This window comes from Salarias fasciatus, chromosome 18 (assembly GCF_902148845.1).
Source record: "Salarias fasciatus chromosome 18, fSalaFa1.1, whole genome shotgun sequence".
Classification (NCBI taxonomy): Eukaryota; Metazoa; Chordata; class Actinopteri; order Blenniiformes; family Blenniidae; genus Salarias; species Salarias fasciatus.
The window spans coordinates 7,664,085-7,679,922 of record NC_043762.1 but is presented as its reverse complement, the minus strand read 5'-3'; the positions used below and the strand labels follow the sequence as shown (position 1 = coordinate 7,679,922).

The 15,838-nt window shown below is 44.6% G+C and overlaps 3 protein-coding genes across 5 annotated transcripts in view; 2 read left to right on the top strand and 1 right to left on the bottom strand.

The window, feature by feature from the left end:
* Positions 1-267: 267 nt before the first annotated feature.
* Positions 268-4,183, top strand: extl2 (exostosin-like glycosyltransferase 2). Of its 3 annotated transcripts, none has more exons than XM_030115578.1 (5): positions 268-325; positions 2,170-2,648; positions 2,729-2,799; positions 2,892-3,007; positions 3,144-4,183. In XM_030115578.1, the coding sequence occupies exons 1-5, from the start codon at positions 321-323 to the stop codon at positions 3,544-3,546; spliced, it is 1,074 nt and encodes a 357-aa protein (XP_029971438.1). In that variant the 5' UTR covers positions 268-320; the 3' UTR covers positions 3,547-4,183. The 3 variants fall into 3 exon arrangements, with proteins under 3 accessions (XP_029971438.1, XP_029971437.1, XP_029971440.1); XM_030115577.1 differs by lacking the exon at positions 268-325 and adding an exon at positions 962-1,112; XM_030115580.1 differs by lacking the exon at positions 268-325 and adding an exon at positions 1,716-1,817.
* On the bottom strand, positions 3,980-8,151 carry parla (presenilin associated, rhomboid-like a). Its single transcript, XM_030115582.1, has 10 exons — positions 8,064-8,151; positions 6,411-6,588; positions 6,208-6,312; positions 5,964-6,096; positions 5,768-5,863; positions 5,531-5,680; positions 5,345-5,415; positions 5,157-5,258; positions 4,985-5,082; positions 3,980-4,764 (listed from the first exon to the last, which is right to left on the bottom strand). Exons 1-10 carry the CDS (start codon positions 8,141-8,143, stop codon positions 4,617-4,619), a joined length of 1,161 nt encoding a protein of 386 aa, XP_029971442.1. The 5' UTR covers positions 8,144-8,151; the 3' UTR covers positions 3,980-4,616.
* Positions 8,152-13,096: 4,945 nt separating this feature from the next.
* fgf12a (fibroblast growth factor 12a) overlaps positions 13,097-15,838 on the top strand; it is a 34,765-nt gene continuing 32,023 nt past the window's right edge. The window contains exon 1 of the mRNA XM_030115603.1: positions 13,097-13,167. Coding sequence (XP_029971463.1) covers positions 13,149-13,167 — 19 coding nt within the window. The 5' untranslated portion in view covers positions 13,097-13,148. The remainder of the gene's footprint in view (positions 13,168-15,838) is intronic.

Genomic DNA, 15,838 nt, shown 5'->3' with positions numbered 1-15,838 from the left:
TGTCTCAGAGAGAAAATCAGATCGCTTCACTGCTAAGTCCAAACAAAGATGGCGTCTGTTGTCTTAAAAATATACAATACATCATTTAAAATGAATATGTGACACTTTAACACAATAGTTCTAGCATTTTAGACTCAGTAGCACAGCCAAGTTTTGTTTATTTTAAAGTTATTTTTTGTTCTTTTCTGGTTCAGTGATGTATTTTTGAGATTGCTGTGCTGCGAGTGTTAGCTAGTCGGCACTCTTTCTCTTCAGACTCTCTGGTCAGACTTATCCAATATGGCGACCATGTGAGCTGGAGTTGTTGACTGAGCTGCAGGATGAGGTGAGAACTCATTTAACAGAAGAAAAACACCGATTGGGGGTCATAGATAATGCATGGGATAGCTCAGTTCACTGCTTTATACATTTTTGAAGTGAGGAGCTCGTTAAAGTCTGCATAGATTAGGGTTTTTTTTTAATGCAACGACTTTTCCTGAGTGCAACAAATGAAAATGTGTGATAAACGTAGGAAAAAAATGCAGCTTTACTAGTTTAGTAATTTTTCCCTTGCATTTTCCCCCTCATCCACATGTGCCATACCTACAGTTTGAATTTCATTGATAAAAGTGACGTCTTTGCATTAGACTGTGTTTACTGAGACACACAGCCTCTTTGGTTCTGCAGCTGTTTCTCAATCAGTTGCAGTGTTCAAGGCGACACGCGCGCACGCACACACGCACTCTGATGTGCAGGTGTTACTAATTTAAAAAAAAAAAAAAAAACACCTGACAGGATGAAATATTGAGGCTGCTGTGCAGACTTTATGAAAACACATTCAAGTAATTTAAGGTGTGTTGAAGCCTGAACTCAGGTGAAACAGGCAGGACAGGTTGGAGAAGATGTTTTTAGAGGTAGCAGGACAAGTTTATTTATATTACACATCCTCAACACACTGAATCAAACAGACTCAGATGGTGCACAGCAGCAGGGTAAATGTGGGACACCTTTTCCCAGCAATACTTCACTTCAACATATGACAAGGAGAAGCCAAATCCTCGTCTGCCTTGTTTAAAAAGAAGTCCAGGTTGGAGGAGCCTTCATGTCTTCTGGGAGCTTCTTCTGATTATGAGGTGCTAAAGTGCAACTTTTATATGTATGTTCAGACTCTGGGATGGAGATGAGGTTTGATCAGGACATTTTCTGCATTGCCTGTGATTAATTTTGGGAGGGAAAACAGGATAAATGTTGTTGTTGGTGAGAACTTCTAATATTTTGGACATGAATTTTCTTTCCATACAGTTATTCATTATGTCAAAAGTGTTAAATGTGCAAATGTTGTGGATGCGTGATTTGAAATGTGAAAGCTTCAGGCTGTTTACATATTAAGTCTTCATGTGACTGAGCACAACAAATTGAAAATGCGTGTTAAATGTTGGGAGAATTTCAGACGTATCAATTTTCCTGAGATTGTTCTCCACCCAACTTCACCAGATGTAACATTTTAACGTCATTGTGTGTGTTATTACTCTAAAACATGTGATTTAATAGAATGATGAAATAATGAGGCTGCTGTAGACTTTTTTCAAACTTATTCATTTAGTTTGAGGAGTGTTGAAGCTTGAAATCAGGTGAAACAGGCAGGACGGGTTGGAGAGGATGTTTTAGAGAAGAAAGGAGGACAGGCATATTTATATCACCTGTCGCAAAAAGGCAAATCAAACTGAGATCCAGATGATTCGGCAAGAGTAAAGTCCAGATCAGCCTGAATTCATTTGGAAAGGACGTCCAGGTTGGAGGAACCTTCATGTTTTCTGGGAGCTTTTTCTGAAAATGAGGTGCAAAATGCAGCTTTGTGCATGAAAGTTCAGGCTCTGGGATGGACAGACAGTTTTATCTACACAATTTATGAATCATTTGGAATTACTTGATGTGACGTTTTGGGAAAGAAATTGTAAATTGTACTCTTAAGAACTTCTGTGGTTTTTCCAATGAATTTAATGAGCGTTATTAAAATTCTTGAGAGGAAGAGATGTAGTCAAGTCTAACTTATTTCAATAGCTGAGAAAGTTTTGTCAAACAAAGGCTGTTTATTTATATTTTTTACACTATAATTTGGTGATTTTGCACAAAGGTGTGGTGGTGAGCGCTCTGCTCACTGCTGGTTTGGTGTTGGACTTGTTCTCTCAGAATCAAGCTGGCCCGCTCCTGCCCCATGGTCCGCCTCACCCCCTTGCTTTGGGCGTTCCTGCTCATCCTCCTCGTCGGCGCCGCGCTGACGTCCCTGATGCCGGCCGGAGAGCATCAGAGACCGGACGATGATGAGGACGAGCCCCAAGAGCTGGATAAGCTGGACGTGCTGCGCAGGGAATCATTTCACAGGGAGATCCATGAAGAGGAGCGTGAGACCGACGAGCTGACCGAGGAGCAGTTCACCATCATCATCCAGACCTACAACCGCACCGACATCCTGCTCAAGCTGCTGAACCACTACCAGGCGGCGCCGCACCTCCAGCGCATCGTGGTCGTCTGGAACAACATCGGGGAGAGGACGCCTCAGTGGCTGTGGGACTCTTACGGGCCTCATGCGGTCCCGGTGGTCTTCAAGGAGCAGACCGTCAACCGGATGCGCAACAGACTGCAAGTGTTTCCCGAGATCGAGACTGACGGTTTGTGTGTTTCTCAGCTTCAGCAGCCCTGCCAATCAATTTGCCACCAGTAGTTTCTGATGGTTGTTCTATTTTTTTAGCCGTCTTTATGGTGGATGATGACACTCTCATCAGCATTCCCGACCTCAGCTTTGCTTTCTCTATCTGGAAGGTAACGAGCTAGACAAAGATGCTATTTAATTCCCCTTCATGGATGATAAATGTGCTTGATCTGAGTTTTCCACTTTCTGTTCGGTTCCACAGCAATTTCGGGAGAAGATTGTTGGATTTGTGCCACGTAAGCACGTCTCCGGGCCGGGAGGAGTGCTCACCTATGGCAGCTTTGAGACGCAGAATCCAGAAAACGGTGGAGGTGATCGGTAAGTTTCAGGTTTTTTGGGTACCTTTTTAACTCATGGTGTTCAGAAATATTCATCACCACTCAGGTGGAGCACCTTCCCCTTCCGGTGACCTTTGCCCTCTACAGCCTGTGTCTGATCACTGTGTTGCATGCAGGTACTCCATGGTGCTGATCGGCGCGGCGTTCTTCCGGTACCGCCACCTGCAGCTCTTCCAGGACCAGCCCGCGGAGGTCCACGCCATTGTGGACTTCACACAGAACTGTGACGACATCGCCATGAACTTCGCCGTGGCCCTGGATCTAAAGAAGCGCTCCCCGTTGGAGACGCCCTGCCAAACCTCGGGGATCTTCGTCAAACCCGTGGACTTCCGGAACCTGGAAAGCCAGGCCCGCAGTGGGTACCAGGGCATGTGGCACCGCCCCGAACACCTCCTGCAGAGGTCCTTCTGTCTGAACAAGCTGGCCCAGATCTACGGAGGCATGCCTCTCTGCTACTCCAACGTCATGGTGTCCCAGTTCGGCTTCCCCAACTATGCAAACCACAAACAGCGAGGCTGACGTTTGGCTCAGGTTAGCTCGCATTGTCTGAGTTCTCTGGGATCCAATCAGCAGCTGGGGAATGCATTCAGAAACCAAAGACACTTAAAGGACTTTCTGTCATCGAGTTTTGGTAGTGGAAGTACGGTCACTCTCACTTCTATTGGTTTTTATGTCGATCTTCTGTAGGCGTCATCGTTGGGCCAAAGCTTTTGTGAAGAAAATCAGTGTAAATAAAGTTTTTTGTACATTTAGAAGATCAATGCAGTTATTTTTATGGAAGGATCTATGTTTGGAAAACTGTATCATGTGATTTTAATGTTAAAATCTTAAGTGGATAGATTAAAAAAAAGAGAAATAAATGAAAAAACTTTTTCTGTATCTCTACTTTTGTGTTCAGTTGCACTGAACAAAAATACAAACACAACACTTTTGTTTTTTGAGCTGAACTCAAAGATCAAGATTTTTTATTTATTTGTGCACAGAATCAAGTTTTGCAGAAACTTCTGTGTCGGTTCATTGTGTGCTGTTAAATGAGAAAACTCAATGATTAGTAGCATGCAGGAGGGCGAATAATTCCAAAATACTAAGCTTTTCATGTAACTTGACCATAAACTGTTTATTGAAGATATACGAATGGAGAAAGTTCAGTTTACTCAGGAGCAAATCTGCTTTCTTCACCGCAGTGACAATACATTTCAATAAAAACATAAAACCACTGACAAGTAACATGTGAGAGGTAGGAGAGTGAGGTTTTATTCCGCAGCTCAGAGGCTTCTCGTCCAGTAACACGTTTTATTGATTCGCACAATCACTCTGGTCGGGCGGCGCCTTAAATCAGCTCTGCACCAACATGTCCAGAGCTCTCCTCATTACACTTTGCAAGGTTATTTATTTGTCAAGGAACATTTTGAACAAGGCAACCATCACAATAAAATAAGTAAAAACTCCCGGTTTAAAAGCCGCATTTGGCCGATCAGGTGTGAGTGAGCAGCCGGCGCCTCGTTTGGACGCGGAACGCCATCTCTGTGGAGGAAAGTGTCCGTGGAGATCGACATTTAACTGGATTCCAGTGGTCTCGAAGTGGACTCCTACCGCGGCCCGGGACCGGCGCCGCTGACCCCCGGCCCCCTGCCCGGCCGGGACCCTCCGGGGCCCGAGGAGCGCAGGTCGTGCCACAGCTTGACCAGCGGCTCCCTCTTCCTCCAGATGAGTTTATGGCCGTACGCCACGTACCAGCTGCAGGAAACAGGTCAAAACACACCTTCAGGATCCAGGAATGCCCTACAAGTTCATCATACAGGGTTGGTGGGTAAAATGGTGCCATCGTGGCGTCAAGTCGAACTTTAGAAAAAGTCTGTTTTTGCTAAATGTTTCACAATTAACCAATTTTAATAAAACTTTCTGGGTTAAACTTCTTTGAAATGTCAAAAAAACGTGTAATAAAGCACAGACTCACATTCCAAAGAGCGCTCCGCCGAGGTGAGCCGCGTGGTCGAACAGCCTCCAGCCCAGAATCAGGCCGGCGGCGTCCATGACCACCAGCGCCTTCAGGGCCTGAAGCACAGATGACAGGGGATGAGCTCCGCTCTGCTGAGTGCACACACACACACACACTGCACTTCACTCACGTTTCCCGCCGTGAAAGTGACCATGGGGAGAAAAATGATGCCCAGTTTGGCCTCCGGCACTTTAGCGCAGACCGCAGCGAGGACCGCCATGACGGCTCCGGACTAGGGGTGAAACACAGTGACAGGGTCCAATAATCCGCACCTCCTTCATCTGAAGACTTTAAAAACCACAAAATAAAGTCTCTTACTGCCCCTAATGACGGATAGAGACGCCCGGTGGCTGTTTTACACGTGTAGCTGACCATGGACGAAATCACACCTGCAAACACATCAAAACACGGGTTTGTTTTGTCTGGGGGGGTAGTGGGGGGGGGGGGGGGGGGGGGGGGGTGTCTGGGAGTCCAGGTCCTGAGGTTTGGTTCTGTGAGACTCACCGGCAGACATGTAGACTGCAAGAAACTGCTCTTTTCCCAGAAGAGAGACGATCCCAGAGGAGAATGTCCACAGGACATACATGTTGGCCACCATGTGGATGATGGAGTAGTGGCTGAAGGAGGAGAGGATCATGGGAAGACATCGTGTTTCTGGGGAAAGCAAACGAAAATGGAGTAAAGCGCTGCCTTTGTGTCTTTTCCCAACAACAGCGAACTCTTCGCATTCAGCGTACTCACTGGAGGCCGGGTTTGACGTGAAGTACTTAATCATGCTTCTCTGCATCGAAGGGATCCTCCAGCAACACAAGACGGCCACGTTTACAGCGATGATACCTGGGAAACGGTGAAAAGCCGCTGACTACACAGAAAGCTGGGCCTTTATTCAACAGGAGCGCCGATGGCAGACTGGGGAAAAAGATGCAGTGTGAGCTACCGGAGACGGTCCTCTGGCCCTCGGTGAGGCTGCTCCAGAAGTCGTCCACCACGGACATCATGAGGATGAGCTGTCTCTGGAAGCTGGACAGCTGCTTCCACCACTCGTGCCAGTACGTCATGTCGTGGGAGCCCTGCCGACCACAGGGGCGGGGGAAACCATTTTCCACATGAAAAATCAGCACCGAACCACCAACGGCGCCAACTAGTGGCCCACAATTCAACAGGTATTGTCTAACCCTCACCTGAAGAAGTTTCTCAGCCTCCTCTTCGTCTCTGGCCGTCTGGACTCTTGACTTCAGAGTCTCATATTGGAGGATCGCCGCCGCGCCGAAAGAGCAGCCTGTAAACTGACATGGAGTCAGACGGCGGCCAGAAGCCCCTCGGCTCATTTTAAATCGAAAAAAAGGAAAAGTGAGGTGGACAGGTTGAAAACGAGGAGGCCTACCCCCACTGTGAACACCAGCGGCCTGAGGAGTGTGGGTCTGGGGGCTCTGGGGGGACGGGGGGCCGCCGGGGCCGGGGCTTCAGGGGGCGGGCCATTCGGATCTGACCTTCCTTTCTTTGTGTCCGGTCTTTTGGCTTCCCGACGGAAACCACACCGCTGCTGGTTGTGAGGGTTTAACCTGTCCATAAAACCAGAACGAATCAAGACCAATGTGTGACTACTGCCCGGTTATTTATTAGAACTATTTGTGGCTATTCAAAAAAAACAAAACAAGGAAAAAAAAACATGAATAAATGTAAAAGACTTGCTGTTAGAGGCTTAAAATGATGAGACTCTTGGTTGGATAATCAGTTCACTGTTAAAATGAACTGAATGACCCAGCAGATATTACACACAGCAGGAACAGTTTGTTATCCTCATTGGATTATGAGCCAAAGGTTCTCTATTGATGAAGGTCCGGACTGCAGCCAGGATCAGTTTAACAACCTTCTACACTCCTACTACAAAGTCATGCTTTTTGGATGAAGCTGCTTTGCTGGGAATCAATTCAATTTATTTTAATAGCCCCAATAACAGTCATCTGAAGGCACTTTTACAGGGGAAAACCCAACAATCCCCAAAAAATAACAGGACGAAACCTGCAGAGTTTCTGCTGTTTGAGCAACAAGCAACAAACATATTGTCATTAGAAGGCGCTAGTTCTCTCTTCTTCTCTGAAAGGGAACACATGTTTAAAACAATGTTTTTGTCACTGTCGAGATATATTTTTTAAATGCATCAGGTTTTCAATCAGGCATGTCAGCCACACCAGAGGACACTATGCAGTTCAACATGGTCAGGGTGTCAGGTAGGGGGAGCACAGAGAGGCCGGCCTCATCAGGAGGATCTGCCCTCACATCAGAGATGAAGACTTCTGAACCATACGCTGATAACTAAAAAGCCTGACGATCCCTCTCCTGTTTAGCCTGCAGGACAAGGCGTCCACAGAAAGGTTTTCCACATCCTGACTCCTCTGACCAGTTTTCCATGAAGCCCGTTTTAAATGAAGATCATGCGCCTCCAGTTCTGACCTTTGGCTCTGAGCTGTGTGCAGAATGTCTACTGTGACTTGACAGTGTTGATCTGAAATGTCATTGCAGCTGCTCTGAGAGGCTTTTCCATTCTGACCTGTTACCATTAAACCTAACTTACTATTCAAATACTCACATTCATTTCATCAGAGCCAATCACTCTGCAGCTTCAGGGTGCCACCACTATTTAAAAATGTCTGTGGCTCAACATCTGATATATATTTATTATCTATTAAGAATGAAATATTGGTTTTAGAGAAGCGTTTTAACATATGCTAAACCAAATTGGCTTTATCTAGGTGAAAATCGCTAAAGGCAGTTATCTTGGCTGATTTGTAAGTGAAATATGACAATTGTAAGTAATCAATGACTGATTTTATGACTCCTTAATTCTGCTGTACAGTTATTTCAGATTATTATTAATATACGGTTCCGGTGGTGCATTCACGTCCCTGTAAACAAACCCAATGACAGAGGGAACAGTTAGGTAACAGACACATGTTTAATAAGACGTCTAACGACACACACGCACGTGCACCGTGTCGCTTGGTGTCCGACCGGAACCCGGTTCCCCTCCGCTCACCTGGAGTCCGGTACTGTCCTCTTCTGGGATGTGATGATCTCTGTTTTGACCCACCTCAGCACGCTCCCTCTCCACGCCATGTTTGTTTGTGACGACGACCTCCGGATTTCAAGCCCCGCCCACTGACAGCTCGTGTTGGCTTCAGGGACTCCCGGAGAAGCTCGGAAACATCAGTACAGCTTTTCTCAGATTCCTCCCGTTATAAAACAATGACGAATAAAAGGAAAACCGTGATGTTCTTTTAAAATTGTAAGCCAACACAAACTAATTTAATATCAAAACATTTAGATTTTTGATCATTCAATGTGTTTAAAATCCTTTTTGGTAACAGTTTATTTCTCTCTTTATTAAAACAGTTGACAGAACATTGTTGTAATTTAATTTTCTATATTTGTCACTCACACAGAGCTGAAGAGAGAAAAATCTAATGGATTTATTTGAAAGAGTCGGATGTCAGCTTGTGTGCCATCATTTATTTTATTCACAGCTTTTCACTTCCCTCTAGTGGTGGATAAAAGTACACATCTAGAAATCATTCAGGAGCTTCTTAATTCCCAAAAAGATGACAAACATGTAGAATTTTTTTTTCATATTATGAACCTTTACATCTATTAAACCCTGAAAAAACTTCTGTTTCCTTGAAATAGTTTATTCAATGATATGTGGCATATCTTAATATTTATTATTTGAGTTTCTTTTGGCATAAAAACTGCAAATTACACCAAGAAACACATTAGTAATTATTTTGAGTTCAAACTGACATCCTGACACAAGGAGGATGAATATCAGCAATAACACCATGGAATAAAAATGTACATATATTGATTTCTGATTTGATTAGAATGATTTGTTTTGGGAGTGAATTTTTCAAACCATTCAGGTCATTGGGAACCAGTTAAAGAATGTAATTCTATTTTATTCTGTGGCTCCAAAGACAGGAAATAAACATGTAAAAACAAATTTTTGACAATTTGACATCTTGATCAATGTTGATTTCACTATTTCTGGACTTATAACATCCAGTTCATTTTGATGAAAAAGTGATTTTTTTTTTATTAGCATATTTGGTAAATTATCCAAAAGCCTTTAGAAAACAATACAAACACCTATTGGTGTCACGGATATACTTGCAGTTGTGACTTCAAATTTTTTCTTCAGTGAATATTTTCACATTTTACTCCACCAAAATAAATTAAGATATTATTGGATCAAAGTAACTGCAAAGTGAAAGAAAACTGCGTTTCATTCAAGTTATTAATTAAAATGACTTAACTGATGTTAATCATGGCTGCGATTTTCCAGATATTCAAGTCTACTGATTTCCAGGGACTAATTTTTGGTCAACCTAATTAAACAGGTTGTGTGAGTCTGAAATTATTATTAATGGCATTACTTTTTATCTCATAAAACAGAACACACATAAGCTTGTTTTTATAGAAACAAACAAATAAAAAGCAGAAATAGGAAAAGTGGGCAGTGGCTGAGCAGTATTGATGGCTCCCTGCGTGTCTATTGGCACCTGGACAAGTTTCCAAAACTTCTTGCAGAGCAGAAATAGGTGAAGAAGGTTTCCAGAGAGAAGGCCGCACTGCAGTGTCTGCAGAGCGGGGCTCTCCTCCAAAGCAACATCTGCACTTAGCTGCTTCTCTGCTACACAATAATCCAGAGACCTGCTGCAAAAGAACAAAAGTTTAGGTACACAAGTCATTCATCTTAACTGAAGCACACAACACAACCCGGGGGAGCATTACAAAACAATCTCACTTCAGCAAAAAAATTATATAGTCACACAGAGCAGGGGGGGGGGGGGTGCAGCTCTTTCAGGCGAGGGATACGATGTGCAAAGAAAGGCGAGCAATATGCCTTTGCCACTGTATGGAGCAAGGACACAGTGCCAAGTCAGATGATATCCTATGGGTGCAGGTCCAGGGCACAGGAGGACGCACAGCTGAGGGAGAGCAGGAGGAGAAGGAGGAGGAACAGCGATCGGAAAGAGAGGAGACAGTCTTAAATATTTGAGTTCAGTGACATGAAGATGCAGCCGATTTTGGCTGAAGTGACGTAAATGCTGCAGCCCTCTCCACTCTGTAGAGGACTTTGGGTTCCTTTCTGATCAATGCAGCTTCTTTCTTTTATGAAGTAGAGGTGTCCTCTTTCAGGTCCTCTCATCGATTTGCTGCGAACTGACGCCAGCCAGGGTCCGTAGGCGTCGGCAGCAGGGCCATGTGACAGGAAGTCTGAAATCACAACAAGGACAGGGCTGTGCACAACCAAGATTCCAAATAATATCTGTTGGAAAAACATATTTATGTGATTGCAGTTTGGTCTGTGTGGAGTTTGCATGTTGTTCCTGTATATTTTCTGTGAGGCTCGTTCAATAGCAACCAGGTAGCTAGCTTTTATGGTAGCATCGCTGAGGAGCTCAAGAAATTTGGAGGAAAAAAAAAAATCAACATTTGGTGGTTTGGCGGACTGGATTGGAGCCTCCTGCCCATGGACCTTATTTTTGACACATCTGATCCACAACATCTATAACTATCAAAGCAAAATGTGAGCATCTTCTCTTGTGTTTGTGCTGTTGTCATTCACGTGGCGATGAGCAGCTTTTGGCCTTGAGGCTTGGATTTCAGCTGGAAACATCTCACACGAGCAGCGCAGTCTTTTTATACCGTCAGAGGAAACTGGAGATGTTGTCATTGTGTCCCATCAGAGTGCTGAGAGCGCACTTCCTAAGACATTGATCAATGGGCCAGTTAGATAATACCACACTTGTTGCAGTGGTCCTGAAAGCAGCTGATCTGAACGGGACTCATGGCTAAAATACCACAGGGTGCACGACAAAACATGGAGGCATCAACCCTTCACTTTCACATTATTAGTATCAAATTAGATGCCAAATGGCCACACGAGGGACAGCTGAATAAACGTGCAGAAGCGTACCTTGATGAAAGCGCTGCCTTTTGTGTACATTTGCATGAAACAGTCTGATTACACAACAGAATCTCACAAGAGCCTTGTGAACAAATCCATTACACTGAAACAGCAAACTCATTCTTGTCCAGGTTTTGTATACACTGTGCACAATGTCCATCAAAAAAAAAATCCTCTGCAGTATAATCAAATAACCGGCACAATAATGCCCTGGATGCGAGGGACACAGGTATTGATTGGATTCATTCATTAAATATTAACAGCTTCTCTGTGAAATATCTTGTACTTTTCCAATCAGTCAAGCAACACTGTACATTATGTAGTCAGCAAAAGTCCTGAAAGGTGAAGAAAATGAAATGTTACTCGTGCTTATTTAGCAAAGAATAGCAACCCCCTCCCAAAAAAAGATAGGATTAAATTTCCAACATGGAGAACCATATTGAGATTTTCTAAATGTAAAGGTTTCCTGTCGCTGGTGTTTCTGCTGTGTGGGTTGAGGTCAGCAGAGCTGATTCATTCATGTGTTCAGTCCGTTTCACTGAGTTTAACTCTGCAGTTTAAAAAGTGAACATTCAGGAACATATCAAAATACTGACAGAGTGCAGGAGGAAGACAGATAGAACTGAGTAACTACCGAACTGACTGACCGACTGACCACAAACTAGCCAGCTCGCTAGTTTACTGACTGACTGACCAATCAACCAGTTAACCTACTGACCGACCAACCAGTTACCTTCCTGACAACTGACCGACTGACCAACTGACCAACCAGATAACTTACTGACTGACTGACCGACCAGCCAACCAACCAACCAACTTACTGTCCGACTGACCAATTGACTGACCTACTAAACAACTAACTTCCTGAACAACCAAACAACTATTTTGCTGATGACTGTCCGACCAACCACTGAACCAGCTAACTTACTGACTGACTGACTAACCAACCAGTACTTGCCAACTGACTGACTGGCCAGCTAACCAGCTAACTTACTGTCAAATCAGCCAACTGACTAACACTACCTGCCAGCCAGCCAACTAACTGACTAACTAACTAACTGAGCAGTAAATAGAACTGTAGCAATAAAATAAAGACGAAGTCTTTCAGAGGAAAGGAAGAGTGTAAAGTTGTTTCTGGCTGCTGGAGCAGTGGGAAGTGAAATCATCCAGCGAAACCAAGTCAGAACAGGTTTCTGCTAAAAGCTGTTAGGATTCATAATGAAAGGAAAATCATAACTCTTCAAGTACGCCTTTCAGTGACAAGCTGAAAAAAATACTAAAAAAAATTATTTTCAAAATTAAAAGGAAAATGATCATGCAGGGTAAGGCGGAAACATGACCTGCAGAGTGTTTCTGATCCAAATCCAATCATCCTGACACCACGTGCCTCCCTCACACCTATGAACTTAAAAAAAAAAAAAAAAAATCAGTGGAGGCCAATTGAAACTTTCTTCCTTTTTTTACTGACCTTCTGACTTCCTGATCACTTATAGATTCATTTTCTATACCACCTTAGTGATTTTTGTGGTTTCAAACTAGTGTTGGTGCTAAATGAATGTCACTCAGTCCAATTCACCCTTCAGCAGTTTCGAGGCGCTTTTGCATGTAAAAACACTTGATTCTGCTGTATTTGAACACATTGGTTTAAGTGCACAAATAGAAAAGTACAAAAACAAACAAAATCCTGCAATCCTTTTTATGAAACACAAATAACCACACAGCGTGTAAGTCTGAAGTCTCTCTGCTCCGTGCTTCACTGGGTTTCTGCATCAAGACACAATGCAAAGGCTGCATCTCTGCAACACACACACACACACACACACACACACACACACACACACACACACACACACACACACACACACACTGAAACAAGCCCCACCCCTTCCTGATTCTTCACCTGAGCTCCAGTCCACCTCACTCAGAAACTCTCAGGACCACCAGGAGGCAGACGGGGGCTCACTGAAGACCTCCTGCCGGACAACGAAAAGCTTCTAGAAGGATCTAAATTTTCTGTAAATTACACTTGACACAAGCAGCTTTTCTGTGTGTGTGTGTGTGAGAGAGAGAGAGTGTGTGTGCTCGGCTGTCCTGAGAGCAGCAGATCCATCCAGCCTCCCGTCTGCAGAACTTGTGCGCCCACCTCAGGGGGACATGGGGGATAAAAACGCCGGTAAGAAACTCCCACGTGCGCGTCTGTAAATAACTTAACATGTGTGTTTTGCTGTTTAGTTTGCACGCGTCGTTTGTTGGAATAGATTTCCTGTCTCCTATAAAAAACTGCAGCATGCGGCAAAACAGCGTCATTCCTCCTAACTTTGTTGCGTGCAGTTAAACGTGCAGCTGGAATGAAGAGGAGAAGTTTAGCGGGCTGACATGTGAAGCATCCTGCCTCATGGTCCAGTGCTGCAGAGCGGTGCTGATGCTGCTGATGCTGCTGATGCTGCTGCTGCTGCTGCTGTATCCCAGCCTCACCACATCCTCCTGGATGTGACTCCCATCACTCATTCTCACTAAACACAGACACTATCAGTGCACAACTTTATGCAGATCCACTGCACTCTTCGTAACAGAGCGTACAGTAAACGGTTTATTAGTCTCCCTGCTCCCCAGTTTCCCCACACTCTGTCAGTGTTGTCAGCTGATTTAGGAAAAAACTGCTGGCTCCCCACTTTTTTTTTTTTTTTTTTTTTTTTAGGTAAGATAAATGTGGTGCTGCTCTCCCTTCAGCGGTGGCGAAGTGGCCTCAGACATCAGCATATGCGCTGTAGGCAAGAAGCTTTAATGTTCAGAGACAGGATCTGCTGCATGAAAACAAGGTGCGCACAGGTTGACCCGTGCAGTTGCTTTCAAATCCTCACTTATGCTGCTGTGTTTTTATAGAAGCTCCTCCTGCCCGAAGTCCCAAAGTCCTGCATATTTTAGGTGTCCGCCTGCTGCGACACACCTGATCTCAATGACAGGCTCCAGTTTGTGTTTGACGACATAATAATAATTAGATTCAAGTGTGTTAAAGCTGAAAACATGCAGGACATGAACCCTCCAGGACAAATGGTGTCGAGGATAGCACTCACAGTGAGCACAGTCTGATTTTCTATGTGGAGTTTGCATGTTTCCCATCTTGCTTTTGCAGTGTAGAAACATGTGTTTGAGTCTAAATAACACCCTAAGTTGACTAACGTGATACAGAAGACGGATGGGCGGCAGGTTAAAGCACAAAACAGGCCCATTTCAGGCACAAAATATATTTAGAGCGCCCTCGTTTAAGCGGGGTAACCTTCTCACATGGTCACCTTGGGCTTTTCCTCGTCATAGTTTAGTGTACACTGAAGCACAACACAAAAGTCATGTGGAATACAGTACACGTCAGGGTCGGGAGCAAAGGCTCGGTGTCATGTTCAGATGATGCAGGGTAGGGATGAATAATCTGGATTATTGTTAAGGCCTTTGATATTTTAACTTCTCTACAGGAGGGTTAATATGTGACAAACTAAACTGGACTGGGTTTAATACAGTGACATGCATGAAATGTTTGTTTTTACTGAGCCCCTCTGTGCAGTGTTTATATGTTCTCCTCATAAGGTATTATTGTTTACATTGTCTTTTCCAGCTGGTTAGATGCTGATCTGGCGAGTCTTTCTCTACGGCGTTCAGCGTTTGTAAATCTTGCAGTTTTTGTGCTTCAGTCCTGAAACGTGTGCGTCAGTCAAACCTGTCCCCTCCAGTTCGTCCTGCTGCTGCTCCCCGGCTGTGTCTCTTTTGCCCCTCCAGATTAGCCCCACGCTTTGAGACTCGCTGTTCTAATGGACGTACGCTATCAGCTGTCATGTGCGTGCTGTAAAAAGATCCGGCCTTGTTTGTGGCCACAGCATCCTGTCTTGATACATTTGGTTCGGTAAATGTGTCCAAAGCCTTTCTGAGCAGATGAATACATGATGCACACGTCGACATGACTTCACATGAGATCTCCAGTGTCACATGGCAGTAGTGTGCAAACGGCGCCGAGTTGGGGTCAGTTCTTATACATTTGAACCCTGTAGTTTGTGCAGCTGCTCCTTCGTCATTCTCGGGTTGACATCAGGAAAATACCTGCACTCCTGCTCCGCTGGGGGGATTTCACTCTGACGCCCTCTAAGCTCTTTACAAGCAGGCGTCAGGCTGCTGCTGATTCATTTCTTCGCTCTCCCTCTCCTCGTTGTTTAAATCCCCTCTTTCTCTCCGTCGTGCTCACGACAGCAATCTTCACCTCCCGTTTGCACACCGAGGGCCTCTTCTCTCATTCACTCTTATTCATACAAGACATCTTTCTTATCAGTTGACGTGATTTTCTGAAAGCTGCTGTGTCAACACCATGGAGCCAACATAATGGCCACCGGGTGTTGTCTCAGTGTGTTGTGCTCAGATTGAGCCCCCCGGCGCTGAAGGAGTCTGCGCGCCCGTCAGTTTCAGAGAGTTTTGGCCGCGTTCAGGCCACGCAGCCGTTTAACCGCTCGGAAGTGTCGCTGCTTTCAGCTTTAGCGGCGCACGTGCTTTTCGCTTTGCACAAGGCTGCTTTCTGGCTCTGCTGTTGAACAGCACTGAGTTTGATTTAGTCGCTTCAGAATGAACAACAGCGGACCAGCATGCAAACCACATGATTTCCTGCATTTCTGTGTAAACGGACATCGTTTTCAAAACGTTGCCGTGTAAATGTGAAACTTTTCTGAAATGAAAATGCAAAATGCTGTGGTCTCATTTGAAACGTCGTGGAATGGTGGTCTCAGTATTCCTTGGTTTGTCGTCAATTCGTGGACACTGGCATGTTTATGGCTCGGTGGAACAGTGGTCTGAACTGTTAGCCTCAC